This window comes from Apis laboriosa, unplaced genomic scaffold, assembly GCF_014066325.1.
Source record: "Apis laboriosa isolate Shangri-la unplaced genomic scaffold, ASM1406632v1 scaffold17_cov146, whole genome shotgun sequence".
NCBI lineage: Eukaryota > Metazoa > Arthropoda > Insecta > Hymenoptera > Apidae > Apis > Apis laboriosa.
The window spans coordinates 819,874-840,146 of NW_025222181.1; the positions used below are offsets into that span (position 1 = coordinate 819,874).

At 25.8% G+C, this 20,273-nt stretch overlaps 2 protein-coding genes across 5 annotated transcripts in view; both read right to left on the reverse strand.

The window, feature by feature from the left end:
* Positions 1–9,131, reverse strand: part of LOC122711698 (dedicator of cytokinesis protein 3) — a 51,417-nt gene extending 42,286 nt beyond the window's left edge. For 2 of the 4 annotated variants that reach the window (XM_043930707.1, XM_043930706.1), the window contains exon 1: positions 8,949–9,131. In XM_043930707.1, coding sequence (XP_043786642.1) covers positions 8,949–8,982 — 34 coding nt within the window. In that variant the 5' untranslated portion in view covers positions 8,983–9,131. The remainder of the gene's footprint in view (positions 1–8,948) is intronic. The other 2 variants (XM_043930709.1, XM_043930708.1) reach the window with 1 other exon arrangement.
* Positions 9,132–9,539: 408 nt separating this feature from the next.
* On the reverse strand, positions 9,540–12,430 carry LOC122711768 (dihydrolipoyl dehydrogenase, mitochondrial). Its single transcript, XM_043930802.1, has 7 exons — positions 12,282–12,430; positions 11,631–11,913; positions 11,167–11,533; positions 10,751–11,095; positions 10,571–10,662; positions 9,933–10,258; positions 9,540–9,869 (listed from the first exon to the last, which is right to left on the reverse strand). The coding sequence occupies exons 1-7, from the start codon at positions 12,324–12,326 to the stop codon at positions 9,804–9,806; spliced, it is 1,524 nt and encodes a 507-aa protein (XP_043786737.1). The 5' UTR covers positions 12,327–12,430; the 3' UTR covers positions 9,540–9,803.
* Positions 12,431–20,273: the final 7,843 nt, after the last annotated feature.

Here is a 20,273-nt window from a genome sequence, read left to right on the forward strand (position 1 = left end):
ATAAAAATTAATTTTTTTCAATTTTGATTAATTAAATATTAGAAAATGGCATAAAATTTCTCTCTGAAAGCTATGTTTGATTTTTATAAATGGTAAATAATATTTTAAAAGAAAAAAAATTAATCATGTATTAAATTTCTAGATAAAATTCTTCCAGAAAGAATCTTCAGGAAAAACAAATTAAAGTACTTAGATATGCAACTTTTCAAAGAAGAGGATGCAAGAAAATGAAATAAAAAATTGTATATAAGCGAAGATGAATGTTGAATTGCAGTTGGGAAGTAATTACAATAAAAGTTAAATAATTATTCGAAAATTGATATCCAAATTAGAAATATTTATGAAATATTAATGGAATCACATTCATTTCCAATATTCGAGCAAACAATTTGAAATTTTATTTGTATTTTGCCGAACAAGGATAAGAATAATAAAAAAGGAAAGAGAAAGAGAGTCAAAACATAGTTCATTTCGTGTCAATATCTTTTAGAATGATAACGATGATCTAGAATTTATAAAACTTATATATTTATATTGTATCATCTCGATTAGTTATCTAACTTTACTATTTTCGATAGACACAATATATTTATAAAATAAATATGCATTGGCTGAAAGTATTACATCACAGATAAGATCATATCTATAATATCGCGTGTTAGTGAGCGATAAGAGGGAAATAAGTACAATAACGCCTCTAAAAATGGTAGGTTATAAAACTAACAGACAATCTGTTATCCCCATTTAATAGATAACTTTGGAATCAGTTCAATTGCAAGATTTAATGCATCTAAGTTTGACAAATTGACTCTTTTAATAATACTTAATTTTTTTCTTTTAATAATACTTAATTTTTAATAATACTTAATAAATAGTTTGGATAAAAATTTAATTCATGTAATTTTGATTTTTTTTCTTATATTTACTGATGAAAAAACATAATATAGTTAAAATGATCTTAAATTGATTATAATGATATTATAAATCTATATGTATTTCTCATTCTATATGTCACTTATTCATTGTTCACTTCTTCTCACTATCGCATTTCCTTATCTTATTGTTTGAACTTTAAAAATTCAATCGTTTTTACATACGTCAAAATTTCTTTTACATTCATGGATTATTTTTTAAAAGGATTAATTCTAAAAGACTAAATCAAATACAAAAGTTTGTATACAAAAAATATCGATTGAAGCATATTTTTTAAATTACAACAATTTAAGTTTACATTAAATGAAGGAAAATGAACGTGGAATAAAGCTGTCTCGTTATATCGCTTTTGTATTTGTTTTAATTTCTTAATCTTTTAAAAATGCCTCACGAATACATTAACATTCTGTATAATTGGTATTGACTAATGAAGTGAGTATTACATACTGTCATTTATGCAAGGACTACTGTACTTTATTCGCTATTGTGTCATCTCATACTGTTAATATCTTTGCACAATAGGTGGCAGTTGAATTGTTCGCGCAAAAATAATCTTATATCAGATGAAAGTTACTGCAATGAAAAATATGGACAGCCTTGAGAAGATAACTTATACAATAGTCTGATACGATAAGGAATCAGATTTCTTATATCAGGCGAGAATTTAATTAATTGTTCATTCGTCAATTGTCGATTGAATCAAATCATAAAACTGTGGAATTAACGTTCTTATATAAGATGTATCGTTTAAATCGAACATTTATTTTTTATAGAAAAAAAAAAAAAAAAATTAATGGAATGATATGTAATTTTTAATGAAATCGCATATATATTTTTTTTATATAATTTGAAATATCTGTTACAATGTTATTGATAAAGTGGTTCGATTTTGAAAGATTAAAGAGAAAAAAAAATTAAGAAAAAAAAGAGAGAGGAAAAATGAAAAAAATGATTTATTATAAAAAAGTAAATTATAACATATTAAATTAATAGATAACAATGGATAATTGAAAAAAATTTGTAATAATAAATGATAATCGATATTACGATTGATATTCAATAATAGATATAAAAATATTATGAAGAATATTTGACTTAAAACTAATTATACAAATAATTAAAAAATAATATTAGTTTTTGATTCTAGATTTTGTTTTAATGCTTTATTAAAAAACATGTTAACGTGCAAAATATTTAAAAAAGATCTTCAGAATGACTTTAGAAAAATTTCTTTTTATGATTATCATATGTACAGATCTTGAAACTATTTAAATTTTTCTTAATCACTTTTTCTTCGCTTTAATAATAATTAGAAATAATTTAAATATTCAATTTGAATATATGTATCTCTATATATATAAAGGTGAACATTTAAATAAGCCAATGTTTATTTTTAATTTCACTAATTGAACTAATTACCATAAAAAGATTCATTTTTTTTTTTACATAATTTGAAGAATTAAAATATATTATACAAATAAGATGAATTGCGTAATATGACTATTTCAAATTCACTTTTAAATTATTTGGTATGTAAAAAAAATAATTAATTAATCTTTAATAAAATTAAAATCAATAATTTTTTATAGAAAATGATCATTTGTCTCAATTAGCATATTAAAAAATATTATTTCATTCTATTTAAAAAATAAAATTAACCTTTATCATGTCCTCTTCATGTTTATCTGTAAAAAACAGATAATATTGATCCTATGTCCTCTATTTTGCAATTTCTGTATAATTTTTGTGTTATTGGACAGTACTTGTGACTCACTCAAAATATAAATATCCTTATATCTTTTATATACCAATGGAATGGAGACCTTTCCTATTTATATTCTCGCCACTGTATGTATATTTATTTACGTAAATCAATAGCGATCAACTATCGTGGAAAATAATCCTCAAGATACGCGGTTGCTATTCCATTCGTAGAGAACGAACTGCTTGCGTCAGGACGAGTTAATTGAGCAATTGTTACGAGGCAGACTACGATCGGAAAATCGTTTCGCTGAGAGAACGAAACTTTTTTCTTCCTTCGATCCAATCATATATTATAGTGATTCCAATGTATATAATAATCGAGGAAAAAAAAAAAAATAATGGGCAAATAAAATTGCTTGCTTGCAATTTTCATAATTTATTGTATTATTCGAAAAATTATTTTGTACATATTATCTTTATTTTTCTAAAAATTTCATAATCATACAATGAAAATTATATAAATTTAAATTCACTTACACGAATCATTTTCAATCATTAATTATATTAATAATCATAAAAGAATGTTTGATTTATATTGTAATCAATTTGTTAAATTTTCTGAATTATTTTATCGTGGAAAAAAAATTCAAAATATTTTACGAATATTTCGATAATCTTGAAAACATCGACATCGAACTTTTTCGATTTCTTTGATATGAAACCACTTGGAAGAAGGTATATTTTAATATCGAGGTATTTTGTGAATTTGCCAAGTTTGCTTCCAAAGAAGCATCTTTTTTTCCAACGAAAGATGAAAAGACTTTGAGACCAACGTCTACGGAAGCTCTTCCATTAATTTGACAGATGTACTTTTTAATTAGAAGGGAAAAAGAAAACTCGTTTGTATCGAAATGCAATAGTAATTTTTTTTCTCACGCAAAAGTAATTCTTCTGGCAGAATATCCTCTTTGAAATAACATGAAGTTGTCGTGATTTCTCTAGGTCACTGCTTTCTAACCTATATATCACGATACAATAATATATTGTGAAAATATTTCAAGTGTATAATAGAATTTTATTAAAATTTTATTTAATTATTAATTAAATGTATAAAAATATAAAATTTTATTAAATAAATATAGAAAAATGTGATATTTATTACTATTAAATTGGTCAGTATTAAATATATCAATAAAATCAACAATAACATGAATGGAAATAGATTACAATTAGTTTTTCAATAAAATTTATTTATCTTTATTATTGCAACTTATTGTAAATAATAATTTTTATGTGCTTTAATAATAACTTTAATAATAACAAAAAGTAAAAATTTTAGTTACTTCTATCCGTAAACGATACCTATCGATATATCAGGAACTATCGATAATATTTCGATAATTAATTAATCGATCATATAATCAATCACCAATAATAATATCAGAAAAATCGTAACAACTTTATAAATCTTGAAATATATTATTTTATTAATTTCAAGAAAAGATTAAATGAATAATAAATTAAAACACATACACGTTTTAAAATATACTTTCATTTCAAGTGAATAAAATTTTCATCCCAAAGATTATAACATAACCTAACAACTTTTGAACTGTATCGTTAACCTAAAAAAGGTTGAGCAACAATGTTCTCAGGTCGTCGAGAAATTGGCGACAATAGCCAGTGACAATTGACCGAGTGAAAACAAGCGTGGGCAAATCGTGAATGTAGGGAATCCGCAGTTACGATAAAAGTCAAAAACTACGAAGATTGGCGCAATGTTAATCAGCGAAAGAAACAATACGCGGGAACATAGTCGCGAGAATAGTTTAGATTGTTAGATTGAAAGATTATAGTTTAATCGTGACGCGGATAGAGTTCCGTAACAGCAAAATAGGTTTATTGACACTTCTACTGCATTGCGCTATGTTTCAACTAAAAAATTTCTGGCCAAAATAAAAATAAAATATAAATTTTCTTACGATTAATTTTAATCTGAGAATATATATGTAATATATATAGAGAATAATTATGTAATACAAATGTACTAATTATTATCTTAGTTTAATAATTTAAATTTGTAATTTTAATATTACTAAAAATTAATTTTCCAATGTGAGATGTACAAATAATCTCAATACAGCAGTTTAACTATCTGCCTTCATAGATTACACGAGTAATAAAAAATGGATATTAAGTTGTAACTTTGCATCGCAAAATATTCGATAAAATGATCAAAAAATTGATCAAAAAATTGATAAAAAAAAACTACATTGAAACTGGAATTATTATATTAGAATATAAAAATCTTCGAAGATACAGCATGATTCAAAAAAAAAAAGGATTAATTTGTAGCCATTCTTATTCCTCCTCGAAAACCGTGTTTCACTCGTATCGGGTTCGTCAAACGAGAAACACGTTTCGTTTGGCACAGTTTTCGTTAAAGGGCTGACGATTTCTATTGGAAGATGGTACCGGAAGAGGAAGAATAAACGACGGCGATAACCACAAAGCTTCGTGACGTTCTATATAAACGCTCTCTGTAAGTTATCCTCTCTTTCTCTGTGTGACGGAGTTTTCCTCGTGTATCGTGTATATCGACAATGGATAGAGAAACCGCGGTCTGAAACGAGCTTCGTTGTCATCATGTCGCTTCACGTTGCTCGGATAAACGGTCGTCTGAAAAATATATTTCTGCCTTTTACAGCAAAACTGGATCGGACCAACGGGACAAAAAGTGGACTGGACCACTTTATCGAGAACATTTCGAGTTGGAGGACGAAATGGTCCTCAGATCGATGCAAATTACTTTGGCAGTCGGATGTCAGAAAAGACGAATATAAAAATGTAAGATATATGGAAGAAATATGAGACTATAATTTTTATTTATCCCTTACTGTGTATCCATGTTCAATACTTTTGAATCATTCAAGTTTTAATTTCAATAATTAATTTCAATAATTTTTCAAAATTCAATAAATTCAAAAATCTATATACGAAAATAGATTTCATATCGATCAAGAGAAGTGCATACATCGAAAAATATAGAAGAAAAAAACATATAGTTACAATTAAATTTAGACAAAAGAAAAATGGTAAATAGAAATCAAATGAATGAATATTTAGATATTAAATAAAATAACAAATATCAAAATAACTTTTCAAATATATTATTATTATTATATTATTCAAGTAATATTTAAAATAATATATTAAATAATTAAAATATAATAAATTAAAGTATTATTTAAAATAAATAAATTAACATAACAAATAAAAAAATAAAAGCAAAATTTCATTTAAATAATTATTTGAATAAGAATTTATTTCGATGATGCAATTTTTTAATAAATATTTGAAGAAGATTATATTTATTATAGATTCAATGCTTGCCATGCTTATTATGAGTCCACCATTATCCAGAACAAAATTTACAATTTCTGAAAATTCCTGAAAATTCTAACACTCTTTGAAAAATTTATAAAAAAAAAAAAACAAAGAGCATCTGATTATTCTCATTTTTATCAGTAGAAAATTAGAATATATTTCAGAAGGAAACTTTTTCAATATTACGTGATAAAACGTAATAACATTGGCGGAATTGATTTATGAGACTTTAGATGTTTAGCCGATTCTAGTACGTCCACGCATTTGTTTGATTCTTGTTTCACAGGAATCATTAGGAATGATTGCTTAATCATAGTGCAGCAATCGTCGAGAAAATATTGTGTATAATTATTAGAAAGGTAACCAACTATGTGAAACTAAATATATTATTCTTTGATACTTTAAATAGTTCCGGAAGCGAAAAGTTTTAAAAAAAATTTAACGAAAAGTATAAAAAAATATGAGATATAAAAATTTCCACAGAAGTATGTTTTCCATAATGTAATCTTGAGAAAACATAAATAAAAAAAGATATCGACAAATTAAATTATATCTGAACAAAGAATAATCTTATCACTGAAAGACATAATATACGATAAAACAATCGATATTATTTCTATTTGGAATGAAATATTGTGCCAGAAACATTTATGATTAAAATCATTATGATTAATTTGTTATTAGTGTTTTTAGTAACATAATTGCCATAACGAAATGGAAATTTTTTGTTATGACAAGTATATTTATTGTGTATATTTTTGAAAAAAGAAATTACCTTCCTATGTTTTTATTTATTAAAATGTTTAAGTAAAACATTTAAAACAACAAAAATATTATATAGTGTGATCAATAAAATATTTACATTTCTAAATATATTTAAAACACTAATATTATCGATTTTTCAAAAAAATCAATTATCACTGCATAATGTAATTCAATTTTCAATTCATAGTATAATTTTCAATGCATTTATTCTGTGTTTAACGAATATACTTGTTATATATTCTTCGTGTTAATTAGATACACATCTTTAAGGTAAAATTATATCTTAACAAATTAATGTATAATTTGAAAGTAAGATTGCTTGAGAAAATTTATGATGATCTTGTAGAAATTAGAATTGTATGTTTGGAATGTGTCAACGTAACCTTAAATCGTGAAAAATATACAAAACTCATAATGAAAGGTGATTCGCGTATAAAATAAAATCAAAGATTAGTCAACTCTCATGACGCATTGGTTCTTCTATAGACTGCGAACAGTCATTCGACTCTTGAAACGTCACGAAACATTGTTAATTTTTCTCTCCGTTTCGGTCTGCAATTGACGCGGCACAACGTAACACAAACGCGATACGACGCGATGCGACGCGTTGCAAGTTTGCGTTCAATTTGAAACAGTGGGAGCATTTCCGGTTGATCACGGATACCGTGTTCAATTGATTCTTCGACATTCTAATTATTATTCTGAGCAAAATTAATTAATTGAAATAAACAAACGTCGCGAGCAACATTCATGAAAAACAAAAGAATTATTTATTCGATAAAAAACACTTTTCGTTCAATGAATAATTCTTTCTTTTTTCATAGAAATAATAAATGAAGATATAACGATTTGGAATATTTGCAATTTGTTTGTCATGCAAATTTTGTATTCAGAATAGGATATGTAATTTAAATAAAAGTGATTTTGATCAAAAGTTTCACAGTCGCGTTCAAATCTCAACGACACTTCATGCATTTCACGCACATTTTTCATTTCACCGTGGTCGTTGTAAGTATCTCTTCAGAGTTTGTAGAGCAATACGTGTCAAGTGTACATTTTAGTCATATATATATAGATGACTTTTTTAACAGAAAATTGCTAAAAACCTCGAAACTTTATCTTTAATCTCATTTAAAGAAGACGATAAAACGTCTACATTTTAAATGCCAAGAGAAGAATTAGCAACAGGAAAAAGAAGAATTAGTCTGACTAACGAAGATGTTATATCCGCCTGCTGTAAATATTGAGAGTAGTCTAGAGGAATTAACATTAAAAACACTGGACGCGCGCGGATGCAAGTCTGTTGACGTCGTCTATCCCAGACGAAACAAATGAAAGAAACAAAGAAAAAACAATTAGATATAATTCAAGATCTTTACAGAGAGTTTTCAATTTAAAAGAATTATCACCTGACTATGAAACAAAATTCGATAAATTAATATTGAAACTTTATTAATATTTAAATCTGTATATAAAGAAATAGTCAATAAAGAAGATAAAAATATTTTTGTCTCTATAATTTAAAACTAATACTAGCATCTATTGAGAGAAATTTTCGAAAGTTAATTACAACAATTACTTTTGAAGTTATCACATATAATGAAATTATATTTTTGTTGATTTTGTGATATGTATAGATGTAATAAGAAAAAATAAAAAATAAGAAAAAAAGAAATAAAAAAAAAAGAAAACAAAAATCAAAATCTGATAGACAAAGTTTCACAATTCAGCATTAGTCGTTTTATCGGACTCTGCTTACTACTCTTCCACGATCAATGCATGAATGGGAGTCGAAGATACGTAATAAAATAGTAGCATACGATATATGTGTGTATATTTATATATATATTATTATATACAAACACGTAACAATACAATTATAGTCGCAATATCATATCTTGAGCGTATTATGCGATAGCATAATCAAAAGAATTCAAGATATTTATTAATCAAATCATTGACACTAAAATACCTGACGCGTGAGAAGAAAATCGCGATGCAGTCTATACACAGCGGTATGGAGTTGTCAATTGTTAAGCGACAATATCCGACTATCACTGATCTCGCGAAAGAATCGCGCGGATAAGACACGAGCGGTTTGACAGATCCGCGGGTCGATGCCGCGCGTTAATAGCGAAAGAACATCTTCGAGAACTCACCGACGGCGTATTTGGTTTTCGTCGTCATCCACATCTCGAACGATTCAATAACGGTGCTACATGCCTTGCCAAACGGCCACCAACCACTCGTAGTATCACGAAAAATTCGAAAACACAAACATTGGGTGTGTTTGCCGCACAAGTGCCACCCTCACAGCTCTCTCTCTCTGGCGTTGAGCAATGTTGCCGATGGCCACTACGAGTTGTCGCTGATTGCCGGCAACGCCGCTACTGCTGCTTTGGTCACGTGTTCTTCAGGAACGTATTTAGTCACTAATTTTGGCTTGTTCTTCCAAATTTAAATTTATTTTTTATAATTTTATTTCGATTTGGATAGTTATTTGTAAATATCAAAAAAGTTTATATTTCAAAGAAAAAAATATAATTGTTCATAAATTACGCATCTATTTGATCATTTACTATCATGAATATATTATACTTTGAATCTTATAATCTTATAATCTTATAATCTAAAGTATGAGAATACGTTTTTATAAAATCAAGAAAAAGATTTTGATAATAACGTTATAAAAATTTATCTCTACTTATTACTGCACTTATTACTGCAACATATAAAATTAAAAACAACTCTTTTACATTCCTACTTTTTGTAGTATATTATCCATTTATTTAAAATAAATACAATTATCAAGAAACAAAAGTAAATCTACTATAAAATATAAATTTCATAAATTCTCTTAAAGTTTTATGTACAGTTTTTGTCCTTATATAAAGTAAAATAAATGATGACAAAGACCTAGACCAAATGTATACAGCGCGTTTCAAATTGAGTGTAGACTAGATCGAAGCTACGATGAATTATATTATTAATGCTTCGTTTATCGATTTATTGATTTAAAAATTGATAGGTTTTCCAAAATATGCGGCTAAGCAGGCTTCTTTAAAGGCTTCCGAACATGTCTGTAAATGATAAAATCAATATTCAATATTTAATGTTTGATTATATATTGTTGTAATACTTACTGGATGTGCATGACATGTCCTTGCAACATCTTCTGCACTTGCTCCATATTCTATTGCAAGAACTGCTTCATTAATCAATTCACCAGCAACTGAACCAATCATATGTACTCCCAATAATCTGTCTGTATTTTTATCTGCTAATACTTTAACAAAACCATCCGTTTCGAGATTCGTTTTTGCTCTGGAATTTGCTAAATGTGGGAATTTCCCAACTTTGTACTCAACACCTTCTTTTTTTAAATCTTCCTCTGTTTTGCCAACCCAACCAACTTCTGGATGTGTATATATTACATTAGGTACACAATTGTAATCGATATGAATGGCACCTGTACAAATGTATAATTTTTATAAATTTTTCAGTATACAAAAGTATGATGCACTGCTAGTAAGTTGGTATCTGGAAAGGCGTGCGGGTGGTAAACTATTTGCCTTACTAAACGTAACATATATTGATATATGCTCGATGATAGTTATGTTAATAGATATGATGAATTTAGCTAATTATAAGAATGCATATGACTCGATTATATGTTCGACTATATGCTTGTTTAAGTTGGCTTATCTTAGATTCTATATTTTTCTGTATATCAACTTATTAGCAATATACAATATATATATATATATATGTATCTTATTACCTCCGGCAATGCCTTCAACTGTAATAATACCCTCTTCTTCAGCTTTATGAGCCAACATTGGTCCATGGATACAATCTCCAATAGCATAAATACTATATAAAAGTAATTTTACACATAATATTATACGAATTAAAAAAATAAAAAAAATATATAAGAAAAAAAAAAACAACATATACTTACCTAGGTATTACTGTTTGGAATCTGTTATTTACAGGAACTCGACCTAATTTGTCTCTTTCAATTCCTATATCTTCTAATCCTAAATTCCATGTATATGCCCTTCTGCCAATACAAATTAAAAGCACATTGCAAGAAATATCCTCTTTCTTGCTAGGATCTTTTGCATCTTCAACAGAAACAATAATTTCATTGCCTGTTTTTTTTGCACCAGTAACTTTTGTTCCCAATTTAAAGTTTAAGCCTTGTTTACTTAAAATTTTTTGTAATGTTTGACTAACTTCATGGTCGATAGCTACTCCACCAATAGATGGTGAATATTCAATTGCTGTTACTTGTGAACCAAACCTAGTAATTAATAATTAAAGCAATTAAAGATCATTTACATTCCATATATTTAATTTCGATAAGAAAAATACCTCTGCCAAACTGAGCCTAATTCCAATCCAATGACACCAGCACCAATTACTATAAATTTTTTAGGTATATTATCTAATGATAAAGCTCCGGTAGATGAAAGAATTTGTTTTTCATCGAATTCTATACCCGGAAATGGTGTAACTTCACTGCCAGTGGCAATTATAATATTTTTAGTATTAATTGTGCTTACTACTGAACCATCTGGACTAAGTGCAACTACTTGATTTGGACCAGTAATTTTTCCATGACCTTTTACCCACTCTATTTTATTCTTTTTAAATAAGCCAGCAATACCACCTGTTAAAGCTTTTATTACATTCCGTTTTTGTTCCATCACTTTATCAAGATTAAGCTTAACATTTTCAACTGCAAGAAAAAAGAAATAATAGTTAAATTATGATTAAATTATGAATGAGTTAAATTTTTAATTTAAAAAAGAAGAAATTATAAATAAATTAAATACTTATAATGCCACGATTTTGTAAATCTCCATGTGTCATATGATAATAATGTGAATTGTTTAACAAAGATTTTGATGGAATGCATCCAACATTAAGACAAGTTCCACCTAAAGTTTCATCTTTTTCTATGCAAATTGTTTTCATTCCCAATTGTGCTGCTTTAATTGATGCAACATATCCACCAGGCCCACCACCTATTACTACAAGATCAGCTTCTAAAGTACTAGTATATCTACGTTGTTGTGCAGCTATCAATCCAGGTACAATACGTTTGACACATGATGGCTGGTAAAATTAGAAAAAGAAAAATGTTAATTAAAAAAGTATTTTTTTAACTTTATTTATCTTTGCATCTTTTTAATTTTGAAAAAATCAAATATAGATGACATAACCAACAGGTAAAAAAAAATGCACTTTTACGTTGAATAATGAATTTAAGAAACTAATTTTGCTTTTTCAAATATCTGATTAATAATTTATATCTAAAAAAAACTGATAGCAAAGATAGTTAAGTCAATAATTAAATGAAATATACAAGAAAATCATTTGTCCTTCAAGATGTTACGAAATAGATTAAGTATGTATGGTTCGATAGTGAAGATTGTGATGTATCCATGTCACTGGATAATGAATAATTTTCTTTTTTAACTTACTTTCCCAGAAGTAGTCACTAAACTCCAAAAAGTAGCTTGCATCATTCTTTATAATATACTTTACTATCTAATATAAAGGGGGTCAAAAAGAAAACGAGTCCACGGCAGTGAAAAATGAACACTACCGGTTACTTCAATATCATTCAACTCGCTTGAGCTTTGATAATTCGATATATTTGCTATGTGTTTCAAAACTAGCTGCTTGATGGCGCTAGTGATCTATTATGCAACAAAATAACTTTTTTTTCATTGATTCGATTTGGATCTAAACAAGATATAGCATAGACTTAATATTTTATAAGATTTCGTGCCTCGTAAATGGAAATTTAAAATTAAAAAAATTACTTGCGATCAATTATATATCAATTATTTTAAACAAATAATTAAAATTTATAAAATTAATAATTTTTTTCATTACGTTAAAAAAATATATATATTATCAGAAAAAATAATTCATAATTAATTATTTTAAATATATTATATAATAATTTTTATAAAAATATATAAATTATTAGTTATAAATTTAAAAAAATATAAATTTACAATAAAAATTATTATATTATAATCGTTTATAATAACTTATTCTATATCAATAATGATAATGATTGTAAGTTTCTATATGATCTTATGAAGGTATACATATAAGATCTGTAAATTCAGGATATAACTTTATTTATTGCTATGAACTCATGTCAAATAAATAAAAATTTTAAATAAAATTGTTTTAAGATGTAAATAAAATAAGATTAATTCTTAACTATATTGTTTACACTTTTCTATTTGTACAATTAATTTAATTTAAAATTTGATAAAATGAAATGCAATTTTCGTTGATTTATTTCTATGATATACAATATAAATATTTTTAAATTATCAAAATAATTATAATATACATATAATCACAGATTTTAATATTAAGATTTAATGCTAACAATAATAATATAATATAATAATATTACTTTATTTTTAATCAATAATATTATAAGAAATATAGAAATGAATTGCATTTCATGTCTATCTAATGTTTTGTCTATGGTTTTCTATTATACTATTATATCTATAATAATTTTTAACATTAGTAAATATTAGAAAACGAAGAATTAATTTAAAATTGCAATGAGAAATTTAAATTGAAAATTTATAATTGTAATCTATATCTATAATCTAATCAATTACTTAAATATATGAATAAAATATTTTTAATTTTATATTCAATTTAATTATTTCGATAGATCCGTATATTTATATTTCATTAAATTGTATATATAATAATAATTTGCCAGTATTATTTGTTTATGTAAAAATATTATTTTGAATTATTAGATAAAAGAAATATAGATATCAAATTTCTGTTAAATCTTTTTTTTTTTATTGCAATTCATCTTTGTGAATTTTTAAATATAGCTAGATAAAATGTAAAGAATTTATGCCATCTTGCGGCCATGTAAAAAAATGTTTCTCTGCAACTTAACATTCATCGATTTATGGATTGGAATTTTAACTATAGTCGATATTTCAAACTTTTGTTCCAACATTGAAATTAATTTAATAAATCAATTTTATCGAATTTACAGAATATTTATTTTTAATTAAAAATGTAAGAACAATTTTTATTTCTTGTCAAAAAGAATAAAATCGAAAAAGCAAAAAAAAAGAGACATAAACCAATAGCTAAAGAGAGAAACGAAAAGAACATTAGGGGTCGAGGGAAAAGGGCAACAGATGTCCTTCCGTATGACGCATGAGTCGTTTGGCCCTTGGCGAGATAGTACTGTTTGCGTCTCTTTGGCTCGTGGAAGTATTATACGTCAAGAAGCAAAGTTAATCCTAGAAGAAACATTTATTGAAAACCGGTTAGTATTTTTCATTTTAATAAAATAAATGGCATTTTCTTAATTTAATACGGAATGATATTACGAAATTTGTTTTATTAAGATTTTTCTTTTACTTAAATTCCACATACATGTGTTATTCAACAAATATAATTTAATTAATTAATAATTTAATTATCACTAATGAATTCAAGTATGACTGAATCTAAATTGTTTAATATTTGATAAAGTTATTACAAGAATTTTACAATAATATTCTAATATTATATAATTGTAATTTATAGAAATATTTAATGCATGAAAAAAAATAATAATACTGATACATAATATTCAAGGTTTTCGAGACTAGTAATTTTATAATATATTCAAGAAAATGTAAACAATTTAATTGATTTACATTAAAATAAGAAAAAAAAAAATGTGTGAAATAATAAAAGACCAACGCAGAACATTTCGCGATCAAGATCCTCCACGAATATGCAATAAAAGTAATGATAATTTGAAAAACGAACTCGAATATTGTGAAACGATTTCTAATTCGCCAACGATCCTTCAACGAGTATCCAGTTTTGAAAAGTGCTTCAGTGAATCTGAATATCACGAGAAGGATCAGCAGAATCGGAAGAAAGAGAAAGCAAATCTAATCACACAGGAAAGTACTTCATCTGATTCTATTCAAGATTCAAATAGCTGTTTCAAGATACCTAAGACGAGTGAACAACCGGATTTTCCAAATGAGACAAACTCGGAGAACTTCATCAAGGAGCTCTCCGATAAAGTGCCTTCTAACAGTCATCACGATAATGAGGTATGTTATACTTTTCTGAATTATTTCTTTCTTGAATTTTTGTGTGTTAGTTTAAGTGTTTTTATGTTTTCAATATAATTTCATACATATGTTCAATATAATAAATATTATTATTTCTATTAAGAAATTATTATTTACATAGAAAATATATACATTTAGAAATAATGTACAATATATTGACAATCAATTTTAAATAACTAGGCTTGAAATATATTAAATATTTTTGAAATATATTATATTATATATAATACTATTACCGTTTTGATATTAAATCGAAATTACATACAATATCGATAATATTAAAAATTACAAACACATTATTCGATTAAAAATTGATTTTATTTATTATAACTGATTTATAATATAGATATTAATTGAAAATCACACATAATTTTTGCTCGAACGAATAAATCCATTTTTTAAATCCACTCTTTTGTATATTTATGTACATAATCCATATTTATGTACATGATCCGTATTTATAGTACATATAATGGACAAATTGATTGCAATAAATTCTATAATGCATGTGTTTGCAATGACTTGCAAGTTAATAATTGTCAAAGATATAATTAAGTGAATTATATCTACGAGACATAAAATATGGTACGTAATCAAATTTAAGATATTGTTTGTTTATGATTTACGTAATACTTTATTTACTTTTAATTTTTATGATTTTATAAAATTATTTTATATTTCAATTTAAAATTTGAATTTGTCATAATAAAATGTTAACCATTATGCTAATTCTAAAATAGAATTTCATCTTAAACATACGCAAGCTTGATGGAAAGTATTTGAAATTAATCGCGAGATTTCTCATAATGACGAATATATATCATTAATCAAAAAAAGAGAGTTATTTTACGATCATAAGTACATAATTCTGCGACAATTTATTATCATATGGTTTTTCGAACGATCATTAAAGTTGTCTGAAAATGTGAATCGTCCTAAGATGAAAACGTTTCAGGAAAAATTAAATCGTACGTTTGTTTGCACATTACACTTCTATATGCTTGGTCATTTATCGACTAGAAAATCAAGAATGAAAAACATCCTTCTATCGTGACTAAATTTTCATTGATGATAATGCATTTTCTAAAATTAAAGAACGCAATTTTCATAAGAAATTCCTCGAAGAACTGTATTTATCGAGAAATCTAGTGCAATCATGCGATCGCAGGGCCCTAAGATGAATTAGGTTCGGACCTGGAAGATGCGGGCCCGAAGTCCGTTGCAGGTTCTTTTCCATCGAATGCCTTTCTTTGTGCGGAATTCAATTTAAGTTCTATTCACACCGAATCCAACTATGCTATTTTTCGCACTAGCAATTTTACATAATTTTACCTTTCCAATTTTTTTTGCAATAAACGTTCCATTATTTATCATAGAATTTTTATTTCTTTTTTTTATTAATTTTTTTTCAAAGAATTTGATTTAATCCCTTGAATCATTTGATATTCAAGGGGAGTAGTTGGTAAAAGTGATGCTATGACTAACTCGTGTAATGCTAGTATGACGGAAGTAGAAGAAGAAAATTAGTTCCAAATATACTTGCAACACTTGAATGCCAGGGAGCATTGACCGGCTATGTTAAAATATTGATGAAGAATTTGCTATTTCGAGGTTATATAATTATAAGAATTCAAAAACACAATCGCGAATAATGAGTTGATAAATATTTAATCGATATTTCTTGTTATTTATACTAATTACGAAATAAAATCAAATAAATGATGTTCGTTAATAAAGATCAATTAAAATTTGATCAATACTTACTTTCAGAAAATAATATATCAATATATCTATTGTAAAAAATAATTAAAATCTCAAATCTTCAATTTTTTTCGCAATCATCTCTCGAACAAAGTACAGAAAATTGTTGAAAATTGTAAGAATGAGAAGCGTATTCGCTTATTTGTGTTCACATGAACATAATGAAAGATGATCATAAGATTTGAAGATTGAAACACAGAGATTAGTGTTGGTTGAAAAAGCGTGAGTTTAGTGTGAAAGCAGCTTATTAAGGTCGGGTCTAGCGTGGTGTTGCAGTGCAGCTTGCCTGGCAGCTTCAGTTCGATGTTTACGCTCGTGCTTCGAACATTTTTCTTTGGGGCTGTGCGCGATTCGCGGCGTGATTCCATTCCGATATTTTGTCTTTCTCTCGTGGATAAGATTTTCCGTATCTGACTGTGTCAACGTGATCCTCTGGCTTTACAGTGAGTGATTTAATACATATTTCCTTCGTTATCTTATATTACGTTATTGGATTCTTACAATACAAATTTAGAACGTTATTAGGTGAATTTTTCATAGTTAGTTATTATAAACAGTTTCTTCCTTTAAATTATGTGTTTTGTGTATTTTTAATTCCTTCTTGAAAGGTAATATCGCTTAGTTTATTTTCGTATCCTTTGTCGAAACGTTAAATGCTTTCATATGTCGTACTTACTATGCTTAAATTTTTCGGAAAGAATTTTTATTGGATGATGGAAAATATGAATTATGCTGAATTTATTATAATAAAATATATTTTAATTTAAAAAATTAATCATCATTTGTTTTTAATTCTATTTATTCTATATTAATTCTTTTCTAATGTTTTATAACTATATATATTATAAAAATTTTGTTTTTGTTGCAAAAAATAAATTGATTATTTTTATTTTGGTTTTTGAAATAGTTATTTGCAAGAAAATTAGACATAGAAAGAAATAAATGATAATCATAAAAAGTCTCAAACACTGCAAATGAGTTTTATTATATATACTGTTTTGTTTCTTGTTTAACCCTCAAATGGTTGACTGATTACTAACAACATGAAGTGGTTAGTTGTGAATCATTTATGACTTGTTATTTTACATAAAGTTTTCTCTTAAAATCGTATGTTATTATACCATTAACTATTGTTAATTATTGTTAATTGATGTGTTAAAATGAAAAGAAAACGAAAAAGATATAAAAAAAGAAAATACATTTTTAAAAATTGATAAATTAATAATTAAAAATTTTAATAAATTAATAATTATTTTTTAATGATTTAGAATCTGCTGGAAGATCAGATTCCTATATTTTGTTTGTTCTTAATTTTTACTTAATTTGATTTACTTCAAAACATATTTTATAAATAAATTTTTCATTAGGTTTGTCAAAAAACATTAATAATTATAATAGAATCAGGACGATTGATACAATAATTAATCGCACAGATGATACCTAATAAAATCTTTTATCAAGAATCAGAGGAAAAAGTAAAGAAGAGACAAGTGAAAAAGAATTTTTGTTCATGATAAATATTGAAAAAATAATTTACATGTATTAGATATTTCTGTTCTTAATCGATCCAATTTATGAGGGAATGATTAATCATTAAATTTTTGTTATTTCATGCAATTCGCGTGGCGCAAATGGAGATATCTACGTACAACGAAGAATATTTACTTCCAATTCGATCGAATTACGTCAGTGACACGTGCTTACTTAACCTAACGAGGAATATCGTTCGTATTTGTTATTGACGAACTTAGAAAAGATAACGATTCCATTCAAAGTTCAAAAAGTTTATTGATTTTGAAATAATATTTGAATCATGTCAATATTTGTAAGAATTTGTGTAAACAAAAAAAATATTTTAAATTTAATGTAGACATCATAGATAGAAGCGCATAAAAGCGACTACCATATTTAATCTGTGATAACATATATTAACTTATTTAAAATATTTGAATACTTTTATAAAAAACATATATAAATATATTCTATATATTATACAAAACTTTTTAATGTATCATTGAACATATTCTATATATTATACAATATTTTTTAATGTACCATTTTATAAATATAATTATCAAGATAGATAAAATATTAATTAAAAAAAGTTTGGAAAATATATATAAAAAATAAAGACCCTACTAAATGTTAAACTTATTAATATGATAATAATTGTATTTTTTTAACTATATTAAAATGTATAATCATAAATATTTTATAATTGTTTACTTTCGGATCTGTTTCAAACTTTATCCTTAAATTTTGATAAATTATAATGTATATAAATTTAAATATATATATAATATTAAAAACATTTTAGAAAGTTTTGTGTAATATGTAATATCGTATATATATATATAAATTTTTTCTTATAAATATGTTCAAATATTTGTGTGAATCATTATATATAATTTATGCATCATGTAATAAATACAATTTTGTTTTGAACTGTAGTATAGATTAAATTACTAAAAAACTAGTTCATAATAAGAATTCAGTCATAGATTGAATTTATAATATTTACATTGAAAATCCTTTGATTAATATATGCTTTTATCTATTTTAACATAATTAAAATGAAATTTATCTATAATATGAAATAATGGCGAGATATATTATCGCTGCTAGAATTTTTTTTAGATTGTTTGGATTTCGCTTGTAATGTATTCAAAGCTTTGCCATATCCATCATGCTGTGCCACTTGTTACTGATCGTGAAAATGAAACGAACGGAATTCTCAATTATTTCATAATGAAAATCCTGCCACGTAGATGAAAATTGCGAAAGTCGACAAGAATTCGACACGAAGTGGCTGAACTTTACAATTGCGCACCACTGTTCCACGTTCAATTTCTGGTGAATGAACTTTCTCCCTTGTCACGTATCTGCATCTTTTCTTCTCCTTGTATTTTAATTAAGCCCCATCAAATGTCGGCATTCACCACGAATATTCACATTTTCACTTTCGCAATTTATCGCGATTTCGACAAATTAAAGAAATATAAAGGAATTGCCTTATTCGCCTTCCGATTCTAGAAGTATAAATTCCACTAAAGTTCCAGAATATCGAGAATACTCCTCCAATTCCTTGCGATTTCTTTTGTGTTTATGATATCGAGATATTCATCGTGGAATGATTATATTATTCAAGTAATACATATACATATACAAAGCTTGCTACAGTTGATGAATAATTAATAAAGAACGGTTATTTATTAACAGAAACATAAATCCATATATCCATAATCTATTTTTATTTATTCTATAATCGAAAGTGGATCAGCTAATTCAAGAAAATTTTTTTTTAGCAATTCAATGCGAAGTACATTCCCATCCATAAATATGTGGATACTTCTTTAATTGTAATAATTATCTAGAAAAAAACATGAAATTATTAATTAATTCCACTAAATTTTATATAAATAAATTTTATTTTGCGCTAATTTACTACTTACTTTTGTTAATCTTAATATTCTATATTTATATATTTTTCCATATATTGTCCATGCTTCTAAAAATTTTGTTATTCATAAATCTTTTCCTTATTTCAGATGTTATTTTCGGATTTGTCTA

Bases quoted from the DNA above. Each gene is read 5' to 3' on its own strand.
- LOC122711768 (XM_043930802.1), bottom strand. From the start codon at position 12,326: ATGATGCAAGCTACTTTTTGGAGTTTAGTGACTACTTCTGGGAAA. The intron at 11,914-12,281 runs GTAAGTTAAAAA...TAATTTTACCAG, and splicing joins TAGTGACTACTTCTGGGAAA to CCATCATGTGTCAAACGTAT. The intron at 11,096-11,166 runs GTATTTTTCTTA...ATTAATTACTAG, and splicing joins TTAGGCTCAGTTTGGCAGAG to GTTTGGTTCACAAGTAACAG.